At 35.0% G+C, this 15,097-nt stretch overlaps 2 protein-coding genes and 1 non-coding gene across 3 annotated transcripts; 1 reads left to right on the forward strand and 2 right to left on the reverse strand.

Annotated features, from left to right (window-relative positions):
* Positions 1 to 2,277: 2,277 nt before the first annotated feature.
* Positions 2,278 to 10,268, reverse strand: LOC8278419 (urease). The gene is made up of 18 exons (XM_048377024.1): positions 9,714 to 10,268; positions 9,545 to 9,618; positions 9,397 to 9,442; positions 8,650 to 8,755; positions 7,886 to 8,028; positions 7,634 to 7,744; positions 6,750 to 6,913; positions 6,264 to 6,642; positions 6,025 to 6,133; positions 5,197 to 5,336; positions 4,887 to 5,024; positions 4,714 to 4,805; positions 4,184 to 4,313; positions 3,940 to 4,098; positions 3,414 to 3,581; positions 3,118 to 3,252; positions 2,754 to 2,825; positions 2,278 to 2,644 (listed from the first exon to the last, which is right to left on the reverse strand). The coding sequence occupies exons 1-18, from the start codon at positions 9,837 to 9,839 to the stop codon at positions 2,423 to 2,425; spliced, it is 2,514 nt and encodes an 837-aa protein (XP_048232981.1). The 5' UTR covers positions 9,840 to 10,268; the 3' UTR covers positions 2,278 to 2,422.
* Positions 10,269 to 10,755: 487 nt separating this feature from the next.
* On the forward strand, positions 10,756 to 10,873 carry LOC112534101. The gene has a single exon (XR_003078408.1). It is a non-coding gene; the product is annotated as a U5 spliceosomal RNA (small nuclear RNA).
* Positions 10,874 to 11,070: 197 nt separating this feature from the next.
* Positions 11,071 to 13,728, reverse strand: LOC8278418 (adenylate kinase 4). Its single transcript, XM_002514913.4, has 6 exons — positions 13,545 to 13,728; positions 12,975 to 13,120; positions 12,784 to 12,903; positions 12,516 to 12,683; positions 11,942 to 12,031; positions 11,071 to 11,399 (listed from the first exon to the last, which is right to left on the reverse strand). The coding sequence occupies exons 1-6, from the start codon at positions 13,645 to 13,647 to the stop codon at positions 11,298 to 11,300; spliced, it is 729 nt and encodes a 242-aa protein (XP_002514959.1). The 5' UTR covers positions 13,648 to 13,728; the 3' UTR covers positions 11,071 to 11,297.
* Positions 13,729 to 15,097: the final 1,369 nt, after the last annotated feature.

A 15,097-nucleotide genomic window follows, 5' to 3' on the forward strand; every position in this document is an offset into this window, starting at 1 on the left:
CTTTCACCCTCACCCTCACCCTGCTCTTCACCTTCAACCTCCCTTTCAGCCTCACTCTGCTCTCCTGTATTGGCTGCTTCAAATCTAAGATTTTCATCAAATATGCTACTAGATGCCCTAGCATTTGTATTTATAGTGTCCTTCTAATTTCCTACAGAAACCGTAGCACAACTCCCAATGATGTTACTAAATACACTCTCAGCTACTACTGGATTATCATCCACATCATTAACATCAATGATTTCTTCTGTCTGATCTACCATATGAGTAACATACAACTTCATAGTCTCATCATTCACCAACTCTTGTGCAAATTTTAAAATAACTTGATCATTATTTAAAGCTAAGAATTTATTACTACTTTTTACTTCATAAAACACCACACCTATTGTCATGTATCCATAATCACGTCTATATCCTAACAACTCAAATAAAGACAAATTCTCAGGGTTAACATTAGGTATATATTCAACATGGGTCTCACCAACATACTGTGCTGGTAGTCCTTGAAGAATATACCCACCAAAGTGCCACCTCAGGTTGACGGCAACATCCATCTTCTATAATAAATATAAACAAATGTAATTGTCATTAACTTATATTAAAATTAAACTAACTTTTATTTTTTCTTTCAAAATACAGAATCCTAATCTTTTAACAAACACACACACTAGTAAGCCCTAATGTTTTTATAAAATGACAATAATGCCATTTTAACACATACAAAAGCAACAAAAATAAACATACTTTCCAACTCAAAAAAAACTTACCTTCTGTTGCACTCCTCAAAACTTTCTTTGAAAAAACTTTTGCAGCTTCACAATAAGTAACTCAATGGGTTTCTTTCTTTGAAAATAACTTTTGCAACTTCTCCTCTAATCAGTGGCTTTCTCCACTACTTAATTGAAATGCAGTTCCTTCAATGGCTTCTTTATTCTGATTTCAATTTATTTAAAATATCACAACGTAACAAAATCGTTTTCTATTTAGTTTGTTGATTAGGGATTTCAAGTTAAAAAATGAAATTAGAGATTACAAAATCGATTTAGGAAAATAGCTCAGAGGAACAGCTTAGGGAGAGAGGAATGAGCTGACCGTTTGACATTAATGAGCTGAGAGAAGTTATGCAAACTTTATGACATGTCTACCATATCACTGTGAAATACCCATGTGTCCATCTAACTAAATGATTCATTGCGCATATATATCACACCATTCTCTAAAACCCTGCAAGTGCTTATGTGTGACCAATTAGTTAAGTAGAGATGTCTGATAGATCAAAATTAAAGTTTAGGGGGCTAACTGACTTTTTTAGACAAATACAGGAAGCGGCGGATATATTAGGCTATTTTTTTTTTTATAAACACTTTGATTACAATCCCAATATTGTTCTCTCCCCAAATCAATCTAATACCATAAGATTCACTCCAAATAAAAGACTATATGAAATCTTTATATGTGTTGTCATAATCTTTGCAACTGATAGTGGTGTGGAGAGCACAACCAAGTTAGCCGCCTCCATTTAATATTTTAAACATAAACTTTAGGCATGAATTCAATATTATCTCTACATAATTTTCCAATCCTCTAACATTGGTAAAATCTAAATGCCCATTAAGATAGTCTGATAAATATATCAGTAATAGTAATGAAGAAAAATTTCATTTTTCATCGCTATCCAGCAACATCTACCAATATTAATTAAATTAATGCTAGAAAATGTCTTTGTCTTTTTTCGTATTGGAGGGGACCCTTAGCTTAACCCTATCTCTAAATCTAATTATAAAATTCACATGCAAACTCTAGAATATCTAACTTCCATGATCAAACAAAACATAAATAATATGGCCTGAAAATCACATGGCCTAAAAGGAAATTAATAATGTCTTTGTCTTTATGCATTATCCTAATTGCATCTCTTTCATGCATTTGTCTTTTATCTCCAGCCTCTCAGAAGAAGACTCCTCTTTATCTTAATGGCGGACTGGATGTCAAAATGGTCTTCAAAATTAATAAGAAAGCAGATTAACTCCATGGTCAGTAATATCATCAGTGATTATGCAAGAACCCAATGGAAGATGCTCATTCTATAACTGTATACACGATATGCACACATTTCTTACTGTGCGCGTTGTTTTAGGCTTTAGAGAGGGATAGTCAGCTCTAGACTTTCCCAAAAATGAATATTCGGCCACCAGAATTGAAATTATACAGCACTCACTAATAAGTGGCAGTTGGAAACAGCGCATGGCGCTTTCATTGCCCACTCACTCAGAATAAAGGAAACAGCTAATTTTACTCAAGGATATCGCATGTAAGAGACACAGCCCAAAAATAAAATTTAAAAAAGAAAAGTGATATTTCTTTTGTTTGGATGTGTCATCATTTATTCTAGTTTGGTTATCATGTGTATGAATGATTCCTAAAAGAGGAAGTAATTTCGTGAAAGGGGAACTGTGGTGGCAGCAGCACAGATGAGAACCTCACCATCTGCTGTCACTGTGTATGTTTCTGGATCCACTGATATATCTGGAAGGGCATCATTGAGCTTCATGTCAAGTTTCGTCAGTCTCCTAACATTGCCCACGGCTTCCACTCTTTTGTTCAGTTCATACAAGCCCTTAATCCCATTATCTATAGCAGCCTGTTTGCAGAAAAAAAAGCAGAAGAGGGAGAGAGAGAGAGAGAGAGAATGTGTTTAGCATATGTGCGCAGTGAATAAGAGAGGGAGAAAGAGAGCAGGACAGTCATGCCTTGCTGACAAACGCAATGGAGTTGGCACTTCCAGCCTTGCCAAATGCCCCAAACATAGGCCTCGAAATCACCTGCAGCAATTCAGAGTGTTGAAAGTAGTTGGAAGTTGATGCTCTTAAATCTATAGCCTACCTTTCTAAGTCAATTTAATGTAGATTTATTGACTTGCATTGTGATCCTTTATGGAAGTTTGAGTGCACAAACTAGTTTGCAGTTCCCTAAGTGAGCACCAAGCAGTACTAGACTTTTATCAATAAAAGGTTGTATTAAACCAACAGCAGTGAGTTTTAATCATAATGCTCAATAACTGGTTAGAAGTGTCGCATTTAACACTAGCATTCTAAAAATAGCATCAAAAATTACCGGTTCCGGTGTGGGGATGCTAGCATTTGGATCACCCATGTCAGCCCATGCAATTACACCACCTTTAACCACCATTTCAGGTTTTGCTCCAAAGAAAGATGGCTTCCATAAAACTAGATCAGCCAGCTTCCCTGCCTACAGGAACATATATTAAACAGAAGGAAAAGTAAAGTCCATCTTTGTTGGATTAGCAAGAAGCACTTATCTATAAATTGAGTGATTGCAAGTAATGGCTTCTGAATGCTTTTACAGGGAATCACATCGGAAAATTGTGGCATGTAAAGATCCAGACATACCTCAACTGAACCAATAAATTCGGCACACCCATTTGCTACTGCTGGATTTATAGTGTACTTCGCAATATATCGTTTAATACGAAAGTTGTCATTTTCAGAGCCACCAGGCCCAATTGATCCCCTTTCTGATTTCATCTTGTGAGCCGTTTGCCAAGTTCTACATATGACCTGGAATGAGAAGAATTAGTCATTTAGACCTTAGCCTTTAGGACTTGCTGGACTATTTCGCATATAGATGTGCCACAAATGGAGGTTAACAGAAGTTGAATAACAAAATTAAGATGGTCCACAAATATACATGCATCGATTCATTTCATTTGTAACTGTACCAAGATCATATATCAACAGAAAATAATGGCTTTCAGACGCACAATCATTTCAAACTAGATTTAACAAGGAAGAAATATTATGACTTCTTAAAATACATATGGAAATAAAAGGCATGTAAATAAGATAGAACGATTAAAAAAATTAAGGTAAAAAAATTAGGTTTTCTGTTACATTTATATAAAGTGAAAGAGAAAACCTCTCCAATGCGGCCCATAGCCTGTGAATCAGAAGATATAATGCTAATTGCACCCATATCGTGCAATATGTCCTCTGCAGCAATTGTTTCAGCCCTTATCCTTGATTCAGCAAAAGCTACATCTTCCGGAATGTCCTTATCAAGGTGATGGCAGACCATCTGCATGTGTTCAATACAGATTCAGCAAAAAAAAAAAGACATTTAGAAACCTTTCTGTACCTACACTTTTTGGATCTGATCATACCAGCATATCGAGATGTTCATCTATAGTATTGGAAGTATATGGCCGAGTAGGATTTGTTGATGATGGTAGAACATTTTTTACACCACATACTTTGATAATATCTGGAGCATGGCCACCACCCGCACCTTCACTGCCAAATAAGGTATAATCAATGTTAAAATCAAAGAGGGATAAAAATAAATGATTAACCAAGAAGTAAATGTACACATGAATATCATCCTCAGAACTAGACAAAGATACCAACTTATAATCAATCAACAGTCCATCCATTTGTGGTCTGCAAACCACCACAAAAGGAAAAATATGCAAAAATGTAAGTAAAATGCAGAAAACTACAAAATTCCTGACTATTTATTTGACCACTGCTAAGGGTGAGAGCTACCAGTGTCTTTGACTATCTAAAACTTTTTACATCATACCCTTTTGTAAATCATCTCTTTGATAGTATCCAGCTCTGTAAATCATGACACTTAAAATTAGTCACTCACTTGTTCCTGGGGAAAACTGAGACGTAACAGATGTAACAATACCTGTGATAAGTATGGATAGTTCTTTCTTTAAATGCAGCAATTGTGTGCTCCACAAATCCAGATTCATTTAAGGTGTCCGTGTGGATATTGACCTGCCAAAATGGAATAAGAATAAATATAGCGGCTTGATATGAGCAATTTCCTGTTTCATCTTTTCTTTACAAAATAGAGACCTGTATGTCATGTTCTTCTGCAACACTCAAACAATTGTCTATTGCAGCAGGAGTGGTGCCCCAGTCCTCATGTAGCTTCAATCCCATAGCCCCAGCCTTGATTATTTCATGTAGTTCATCAGGTTTGGCACCATTGCCCTAAAATAAACAAATACGATTAATAAAGCAGATGAAATAGCAAGAAGTGTCTTTCAAGGTTCACAACTTCATCCGTTCAGACAGCAATAATTAAGGAAGGTTTATTCTGGAACATTCATTATAGCAATTACAAGAAGAAAAAAGAAACACAAGAAAAGCCATTTAAGCATACTTTTCCAGTGAATCCAAAATTTAGAGGCAAGTCATCAGTAGATTGCAGCATCAATTTCATGTGAGATGGAGCAGGAGTACAGGTTGTTGCACGCGTCCCATTAGCAGGTCCTGTTCCACCTCCCACAAGTGTTGTAATGCCTACGTTGGAAGTTTTAAGATAAGAAATCTGTTAAAAATTTCACGAGGATGTTAATTTGGTCTTTTTCTTATACCTGATCCATATAACTTATATATGAGTTTTAGATCAAGAAGTGGCAAATAATGAGTTTGAATTATCACAAATAAGTCCAGTATAAGACATCAAACAGGAATAAAGAAGGAAGTATGCAAGATCAGTTTCAACGATGATTTCTTCAAAGAATAAACAACAGCATGAAATCATTAAAGAATAAACAAGAGCATTGTGGACATCCTTACAAGAATTTACCTGTTCAATCTATCACCTTGACTTTCTACTCTCAAAGCATACAAGAGAGGACAAGAAGAGAAATGTGAGCTTGTATATAGCAAAAAGAAGATACTCTCAAAACCAAGACCCTCCCAGCAATCAAATTCTCAGTTGTGAGGCACCCTAAGAAGTTTGCAATTGCATCATCGGGTGACTTGAATACAAGAGTTTAGTGAAATCAAGCATTATAAACTGGACAAATGCATGCAACAAGTATGTATACTCCAAGCACAGCAAAATGAACTTGTAATTTAAATAACCATTCAGTTTTCCCTTTTTCCAGGAACAAAAATAAAAAAATCTTGCATAGAAAGATAAAATAAGCTAATTGACGCAGTTTACATTCCAACCTAAAATATTACAAGTTTTGTAGCTCACCACTTGATATTGCCTCATAGGCCAGTTGGGGGCATATGAAGTGTACATGACAATCAATTGCCCCTGCAGTTACAATCATTCTTTCACCCGCAATAACCTCAGTGTTAACCTAATTGTAGATAAAACCTTATTGTTAACCTACTAATTAAAAGAAAAAGCAGAAAAAACAGGTGAAAATATGTGCGGTCAACAGGACATGAACAATTATGCCAGCGCTTTCATCTTGAGATTGAACCTACCCCAATGGTCATGTCAGCATGGACATCATTCATGATATCTGGATTTCCTGCTTTTCCAATCGCAGCAATCAGACCATCTCTGATACCAATATCTGCCTTGTAAATTCCAGTATAGTCAATGATCATAGCATTTGTTATAACAGTATCAAGAGAATCAACTGGCCGATGCCCACATGACTGGCCCATGCCATCCCTTATAACTTTCCCACCTCCAAAAACGCATTCATCCCCGTAACAAGCAAAATCTCTTTCAATTTCAGCATAAAGATTGGTGTCACCAAGGCGAATTTTGTCGCCAGTAGTAGGACCATACATATTAGCATATGCTTCATGAGAAACAACAGTGGTGAAAACAGGATCTTCTCCGGTTAGACCTTCACTGCAGAAGATCAGTTCTAAAGTAAAAACTTCATATGTTTTCCGATCAATTTGGTCGGTTAGACCAGAACAAAAATGAAAATCTTTCTGAGTCAGAATTTTCTAAACCTAACATTGACTTCTTCCTGATGCCCAAATCCTCTCACACTTATGGAATCTGCTACTTTTGCATAGTTGGCATCATCTACTAAACCATCAACAATGCCATTTCCTCCTCTGATGACCTTTTTACCGCCAATGCTCACAAGTATAACACTTTTACATTCCCCTGGCTGGAAAGTAAATTTATATTAGGACATGAAAGTACAGGATGATGTATTCAAGAGATGGTAATATCCTAAAATGACAGACAAAGTATGAGATGTTATTGTTAATAGATATATTCTAACTTTTACATTCCCCCAGCTGGAAAGTAAAATTATATTCTTCGGACATGAAAGCAAAGGGTGATGTTTTAAACAGATGGTAATATCCTACAGGCCATTACAGACAAAGTATGAAATGTCATTGTTAATAAATTTTAAGGGGAACAAGCATTAGTTCTAACTTCTGTCTGACACTCTCTATGTCAAAAGTTACTACATGATCTAGAAATGCTTATCCATCAAAAGTTATGATTTCTCTGTCATTATTGAAGTTATTGCCAGAAATTTCAAGCTGATATAAACTTTATGGTTCTCATAATTATTACATTGACCAACTCTACCTGTAATTTCTAATAATCCATCATTTTGGATCACCAACTAAAGCATGCCCTTCCAAGTTAAAATGTCCAGATACACCAAAGACATAGCATTTTACTGAACCAAATCCCATGTTTCTTCTATGCATAGGCCAATGATAACAAAAGAAAAACAGGAAACTATTTCTTACAAGGTACCATTGAAGAACTGGTCCAGTATAAGACAGGACGGAAAAATACACTTGACTGAAAGAGATTAGTAAGTAAAATATAAAGAATGCCAAAACTGATAAAGGTGAACAAGTTCAACCTCAAATCGTACAGCCGTTCCTGCTGGTATGTTCAGGCGCATGCCATGTGCTCTCTTTCGATCAAAATGCAAAGATGGATTCGTCTCAATGAAATGATAGTGGCTGCCTACCTGAAACAATGCTGGACGATTAAAAAGAATGAAGGAGAAAACTAATAAAGAAAAGGCCATTACGGCTATATATGACTACTATTGTGTACAAACAAAGGTGTTCTCGGAAGGGAAATCTTAAAACTAGTTACAAGGTAATACCTGAATCGGTCTGTCTCCACGATTTACAACTTTCAGAATCACTGCTTTCCTTCCAGGATTAAGTCTAATATTTCCATCTCCAAAGATGATAACACCTGGAATTTCATTGTCTTCTGTCCCATGGAACTTGTCAAGTGAAGGAACTGCAAAATTAACAATTTTCTATCAAGCCCATCAGATGCTCTTTTCACATTACAAGACCTGCTTTTACTTATAACTTCTTTAGTCCTTGTTGAAAGCTACAGTACCACACCAGAGAAAATCTCAGATTGTAAAACAAACTTGTTAATCTTAGAAACAAGATACTAGGTTTATAGGAGCATAGCTGCATACAAGAGTGAAAAAGTCAGTCATTCTATCTACCATGTCAAAGACAATTAATTTAACATTTCTCTTATTTTCTTTCATATCCTAACCATTAGGTGACATGACTTTTTCATGTCAACATGTTTTCAGGATTATCTTCTTTAAATATGCACAAGACTTTTCTGAGAAAATCTCCTAGTTCAGGAAAAGGAACGTAAATTCAGAGGACAAAGGGAAGAAACAACGTCGACACCATGAAATAAGACATATCAACATGAACAGCCATGGTGACATTTAAGAAGAAAAGGAACTCCCTGAACTGAAGTTCTCTTGGCCTGAACCTTAAATTCAATGGTAAATACATAAAACACCTTTGAACAATAAAATTGAAAGATCAGGTCCCTTAAGAGAGTATTCCAAACATTATCACAAGTTTACAACGCAAGATAGGCCCTTACCTGGAAGAAAGGAACCATGTAAAGCTAGCTCCAGATTTCCATCTTCACTAGCAATAGCATTATGAATAGTGATTAACTTTGTCCCATCAGGAAATGTCCCTTCAACCTACATGTAAATCCATGTAATAAACCTGAAGATGTGATGCTTTTCTGGAGAAAGTTCATAAGGATGCCAAGACCTCAGCATAAAACACATTGTTGTTGCCTTTTCAGCATATATTAAACCCTATATAAGCAATAAAACTATCCAGTCCTAATAACACAAACTTATTTTTGAATACCCTTAATCTTGTTTCCCTCACTTAAGAACAATAAAAAATTTCTCTGTGCATGTTTCACAAAGTGCTATCCATTTTTTGAAACTTACTTGAAAGAAAAAACAAAAATTGGAATTTGAACCTCTTCCAAGTAAATACTCCAAAAGGATAGATCTTTTTGTGTGTTGGGAAATCAAGAAATGCAAGATTTCATTTCAATTCAATTATATTTAATCAATTCTTGTGTTTGTAAAGTCCATAGTTACTAGAATCAATTCTTTCAAATCTGGAAAAAAAATGAAACCAACATAATTTTGCAAGAAGTCAATCGGATTGAATGCTTGTATATGATCGATTGAATTCTTGCACATGACATGTGCCAAACAAGGCCTTTATTCATAATTCAATAATACAAGATCTACTTGTGAATTCAGGATGAGTGAGCTTCAATAATATCCAAAACTAAATTGAAAAAGCTCAAGCTTTATACCTGCACAGTATCCAAAAGGTTTGGAACAGCTGGAAGAACTTGTCTCCTACCATTAAAACAATAGAAAGTATTATAAGCTAGCAATTCCAGCTGACACTTTAAGTAACAAATCAAATTAAAAATAAATTAATTAATTAAGAATTACCACCTTCCTAGTAATTGTTTTCCAATGTCCATCAGTTGAGCAACCGTTTTGTCACCATCACGAACAAACTCTAAAATCTTAAAAAAAAAAAAAAAAGAACACACATTAAAAACAGAATCTTGAAAAGATGACATAAAAGAGGAAAAAAGAAGGAAAAAGAAAGCAATGGAACCTGAGTAGCAATAAGAGCAACAGCCTCAGTATAATTAAGCTTGAGGCCACGAGCGAGTCGTTTCTGAGCAAGAGAACCTGCGCTGTGAAGTCCTACTTTTTCCACTTCTCTTGGCGTCAATTTCATTTTTCTTTTCAGAGCAAGTCAATGGAAGTTTCTTGGATTCTGAATAGATAAATCTATGGAACATTTGAACTCATTTCAAATTATTGAAACTCGGACTGGATGGGAAGTTTGGAACTGATACATTTTCTTATTTAGCTTTCGGGTTTGATAATGATATTGACGTCGGAATCCAGGATAGAGATTCCTTAGTCCTTGTCTGTTAGTCACTGAATTTTCTTTTAATAGCGTATAAGGTTCTGGTTGTTTTCTTTAAAAAATAAATAAATAAATAAACCCATTGGAGCTTTACACAGCATTTTAAGTTTTTTCACCTCAGTTTCAATTATGCTAGAAAGAAAAGCCTCTCTTTGAGAGAGTTAAAATTGGATCTATTGTCTTGAAAATTCATTTGGTTGATGAATTGGCTCAAGATTAGGTGAACCAGTTGCTGTTACACCAATGAATTTAAGGCTTGTTGCAACTACAGATCACCCCATGTACCCTGCACAAGATTGGACTGGGGTACCAATGCTTCAACTTTTAGAAAAAAAACTTGACTAATTGCATGACTAGGATTGTATTTATTAATTAAAGTATACAATACTTAACTAATTGAGAAACATCTGAAGTTCGCATTAGCATGTTCAGTTTGATGGTAGATAATCTCAACTTAATTAAGTTTTTATTTGTAATTCAAAAATAAAATTAAAAAACAAAAAGACAAAAAAGAAACATCTGAAGTTCAGAAATGAAGATCAACCTTCATCTAGAACAATGACACCAAAAACCAGGAAGGGAGGACTAATAAAAGAGGCTACAAGTGTGGGATGTGAACATAACTTTGGGTCTCTAAAAAACCCACATCGACTGAAAAAGAAATGGCTTGTGAACAAGCGCCTAATTAAAAGAGCAAGCGGATGGCAGTTGCAAAGCACGGAGCCGTGTGGTGAGCACAAAGCGAACTATTCTTTCGCCTTTTACTAAAGAATACCGTGTGCTCTCCACAGATAGCGGCATACGCCTATTTTTGGAGGGCATTCTTCTTCTGACGGAATGCCCACACCAATTTAGTTCTAATCTTCTCTGTAATGGATACATTCTCGGTAGAATTTTGCTCTAATGGATGTTCATCTAACCAGTAGATTACGGCATATGAATAGGACAGGTTGCAACTGGAAGAGATGAAAAGAGGGTTTTTATGGACTGGGCATTTCCTTTTAGATATTTAGAAGTGTACGATGATCAAACAAAATTGAGAAAAGCCAGAGTGATTGACTAGAGAAACAAGTTACCGGTGTTCTTGCAAAGTTGCATATTTCAGAAAATAAAAAATAAAAATTATTGGTTGACTACAACAAAATGGTCCAAGCCTTCAGTGATCTTGGATGGAACAGGGACGAATAAAACGAGGGTTTAGCCGATCCAACAATTGTATCGGACAAACTACAAGCTACACTATGAAGATGCGCGGGGCAATTCTTATGAAGAGAGAACCTTCTGAACCTCAGCAGTCACTTCTTTTGGGGGTTTCTCTGCATGAAGCTGAGCAAGAACACCCTTCTTTGCGTAATAATCAATAACCTAGAGAACAAACAAATAGTTAAATAACTACTAAAATTAGGGGAAAAAAAGGAAGGATCAATTCTGGTCAAGAATCTACGCTTACATGCCAACAGAGTCGCTCAAAGTAGCAAAACATAGAGAATAACATTGAAATCCCCTACTCTATACACTCATGCTGAATGACATTAGAGATTATAGGAGTAGATCAATACATGCTAGGAATTTTTTCCAAAAATAAAATTTAATAAACAAAAAGGAGAAAAAAAAAAAAAACCTCTTTTGACCATTTTAGAGTACTCTAGGCAGAAAAAGCAGATGAAGTAGAAAAAATTTATACATGCTGGTGATTTTGAAGATTGAATCATACAAGACCCTAAGACTGCTTCTGCGCCCTTTTGAAAACAAATAAATTACATGTTCAGATGCTGATCAATTAGTGAAAAATCCAAGATAGCTAATTCAACGATTGAAACTCAATTTGCTTTAAGAATCAGTATGGGATAAAAATGAAAGTAACTTTTACAGAACAGAAGGAAAAAAGAAAAAAAGAAGGAACATACTGGTTCAGTTTGCTTGTGAAATGCTTCCAGCCTTGACTTCAGAACTGCTGGAGTGTCATCTTTTCGTTGAATCAAAGGCTCTCCAGTAACCTTTTTTCCCCACACAAAACAAAGAGGAAGGAAATGTTAGGATGGATAAGAGGAGCAATAAACCTATAGTCTTCTCTACAGGTGAATGAAATTTCATAAAGCCCAATAAAATAGCATACTGAAAAACCTTCTGACACCAGAAGTATTATCATGCATTGAATAAGTGATATATGATTAAGAAATATTTTAACCATTAGATCCAGACACTTATATTCAATAATGAAATCCATTTGCAATCAACAATTAAGATTTGCGACGAACTTATTCCCATTTAGCACAATTTAGATCAGAATATGTCAAAATGACATTGCAGTAAACAATGTCAAAAAACAGAGAGGAATTTTATAACCAACATATAACTAATTAATTTCATATGATGCCTAATTCAATAAACCAACAAGGCATAAGAATTAAGGGCAACATATTTTAACATCAAATTTCAAAAAATAACAGGGAGAAAACAGATTGACAGAGACCAACTTACATCATCAACACCAGGAACTTTGGGTGGAGCAAATTTAGTGTGGTACGTCCGACCACTAGAAGGATGTATCCAACGACCAGTAATCCTTTCCTCCAATATGGAATCATCAATAGCAAAATCGAGTACCTTATCAACTTTAGTTCCCTGCTTCTCGAGCATCTCATCAAGCTGTAGCAAAGGGGGGAGTTTTAGTTATGGGCTGGAAATGAAAACTTCAAGAATGAAAGATGAGAAAAGCATTAACAAGATAACAGATAAAGATGGTGACCCTTTGTGCTTGAACAACTGTCCTTGGAAAGCCATCCAAAACGAAACCTTTTTGACAAGATGGTTTCTTCATTGCTTCATCAATTATTCCAACAACCAAATCATCAGATACAAGTTCACCCTATATTAACAAACAAAACAAAGCCATCAATACAAGCCTACAAGGGAACATAAATAGCAATTGAGAGTTACCTTATCCATAGCTTCTTTAGCCTTAATTCCAAGAGGAGTCTTAGCAGCAACAGCAGCTCTAAGCATGTCACCAGTGGCTAAGTGACACAAACAGTAGTCATCTTTGATAATTGGTGACTGTGTACCCTTTCCTGAGCCAGGTGGACCTGCAAATTTATCCATCCCAGTCCGTCTTTTGAATTCTTGCAAAATATTGCCACTTTTGGCATAATTTTTGTCTCAAAGTGCCTTTTTTTTTAAGTTAAAATAAAAATTGAATTCTAGCAACTATAAGCTTTTCAAGCATGAGAATTGATTAAATAGAATTGAATTTTTGACTTTCCTAACACTAAACTACATTCTAAAAATATCCAAACATAAAAGCTAGTCCAGAGAATATGAAAACGACCCATTTACACACGAGGTGAAAAGAAGAAGAAAAAAAAAGAGCACTCCTTTTTACTAAATAGACTGAAAACGGATAACAGAAATTGCAAAGTAAGAAAATTCAGTAATTGATGAAATATAAGAAACTTAAAAAGGGAAAGAAAATAACAACACAGAATGTTAGAGAGAGAGAGAGAGAGAGACCAATGAAAACAAGACGCTTGTCAGTCTTGGAAGAACACTGGAAGCGGCGGAGGAGTTCAGTCATAATATCAACAGAAGGTACGTCCTCTAGCGAAGTCGCCATTTTTCTCTATCTTTGTGTTTGTGTGTAACACTATAAGTTAAACTTTTCTCGCTCTTCGACGCAAGAAACAAAGAAAAAAATTGTATCTTTATACTGAATTGGAACGCGACAGAGAGAGAGAGAGAGAGAGTGGCTTGTTGGACATTGACATGAGTGGGTTGGCTGGCTGGGCTGGTGGGGCGTACTCTGTGGGGCCCGGTTCAGTTTCGGCTGAACCGAGCCACGAAAAATAATGATTTGATTAAGACAGTTTTTCATTAACAACAGAAAAGGTTAAATAAAAAAAAGAAATTTGTGTTTTCCCCAACTTTATTTCAGAAACAATTTTCTAACCAATTATGAAGTATTTTAGTTGATATTTTCATTGTGAAAATCTCAAGACCGAGCTTCTCGATCTTTTTATATGTAATACTCCACACTGCATGAGATGATTTCTTTATTTTACTAAAACAAAGTGATGCTTGTTATGGTTTGAGTACTTTGTTTTCTGGCAAATTTCTGGGTACTGACCAGGGTTTAGTGGTGTGATGACTGTTGTGTGTATTTCAAGCTCTAACATGCCCACTAACACATATAGTAAGCTTACATTTGGAGCTATTACTATTGTCCCTTCACCTGCTCCCATGTTTGCAAGAAAATCTTAATGCTAAAATTAATCAAAATTTTTATTGGTATTATAAATAAAATTCATGAATTTAATGCCATAAGTTAGAAAATATTTAAAAAAATTTATTGTTTTAATAAAACATAAAATCTATGGACTGATAGGAGTAATTTATGGATTTAAAATGCTATAACAATCAATCATTTATTAAAAATGATAATTTTAAAATTTCGTATTCGGTAGATTGAGAACTGAAGCATTTCAAAATAAGAATTTTTGAAAGAATGATGAATTTTCTAAGATCTATGGATCTTAATTCAAAATGGCTTGTCAACAATAAATTTAATTTAAATTTATAGATTTTATAAAATCTCTTGCTCTAAAATTTCTTTTATCTAAATAGTGTGTTATAATAAATTTATTATTAATATATGAGCTTCTTTTTTTTCCTTCTCTAATCTTTCTTTGATCTTTTTAAGTGTGGAGATAGCATCGATGGTGGTGTTTCCTGCAAAATCGATGTCACTGTTAATTCGTGGTAAGACATTGCTGCTGCCTTAGTTATCATTGGCTTGCTGTTTCAGTGCTGCTACTACTAGTCAGGTCATCTCCATTGTCGACCAACTTTGCCTGTCTTAGTGCTCTGTTGTGCTTAATAAGATGAGTTTATTTGGTTTTCATGTGGTTGTTTTTATTGATGGTTTTTTGTTTATTTTGTTGTTTATGTTAGTGTTGGAAGTTTATTAATCAATATTTTGTTTTAGGAATTTTTGATTCGGCCTTTTCGAATGTCAAAATTGAAGTTTCTTTGTTCTAATTTTAGCGTCATTCAGGATAGGGATGTGG

This window comes from Ricinus communis, chromosome 7 (assembly GCF_019578655.1).
Source record: "Ricinus communis isolate WT05 ecotype wild-type chromosome 7, ASM1957865v1, whole genome shotgun sequence".
NCBI lineage: Eukaryota > Viridiplantae > Streptophyta > Magnoliopsida > Malpighiales > Euphorbiaceae > Ricinus > Ricinus communis.

What these genes read in the sequence shown, in the direction of transcription:
- LOC8278418 (XM_002514913.4), bottom strand. Translation starts at nt 13,647, where the DNA reads ATGGCGACTTCGCTAGAGGACGTACCTTCTGTTGATATTATGACTGAA. An exon ending in AAGTTCCTGGTGTTGATGAT is followed by an intron (nt 12,032 to 12,515) that starts GTAAGTTGGTCT and finishes TGGGGAAAAAAG; the next exon opens with GTTACTGGAGAGCCTTTGAT. An exon ending in TTCACAAGCAAACTGAACCA is followed by an intron (nt 11,400 to 11,941) that starts GTATGTTCCTTC and finishes TTTGTTCTCTAG; the next exon opens with GTTATTGATTATTACGCAAA.
- LOC8278419 (XM_048377024.1), bottom strand. Translation starts at nt 9,839, where the DNA reads ATGAAATTGACGCCAAGAGAAGTGGAAAAAGTAGGACTTCACAGCGCA. An exon ending in GGAAAACAATTACTAGGAAG is followed by an intron (nt 9,443 to 9,544) that starts GTGGTAATTCTT and finishes TTTTAATGGTAG; the next exon opens with GAGACAAGTTCTTCCAGCTG. An exon ending in GAACGGCTGTACGATTTGAG is followed by an intron (nt 6,914 to 7,633) that starts GTTGAACTTGTT and finishes TTTACTTTCCAG; the next exon opens with CCAGGGGAATGTAAAAGTGT.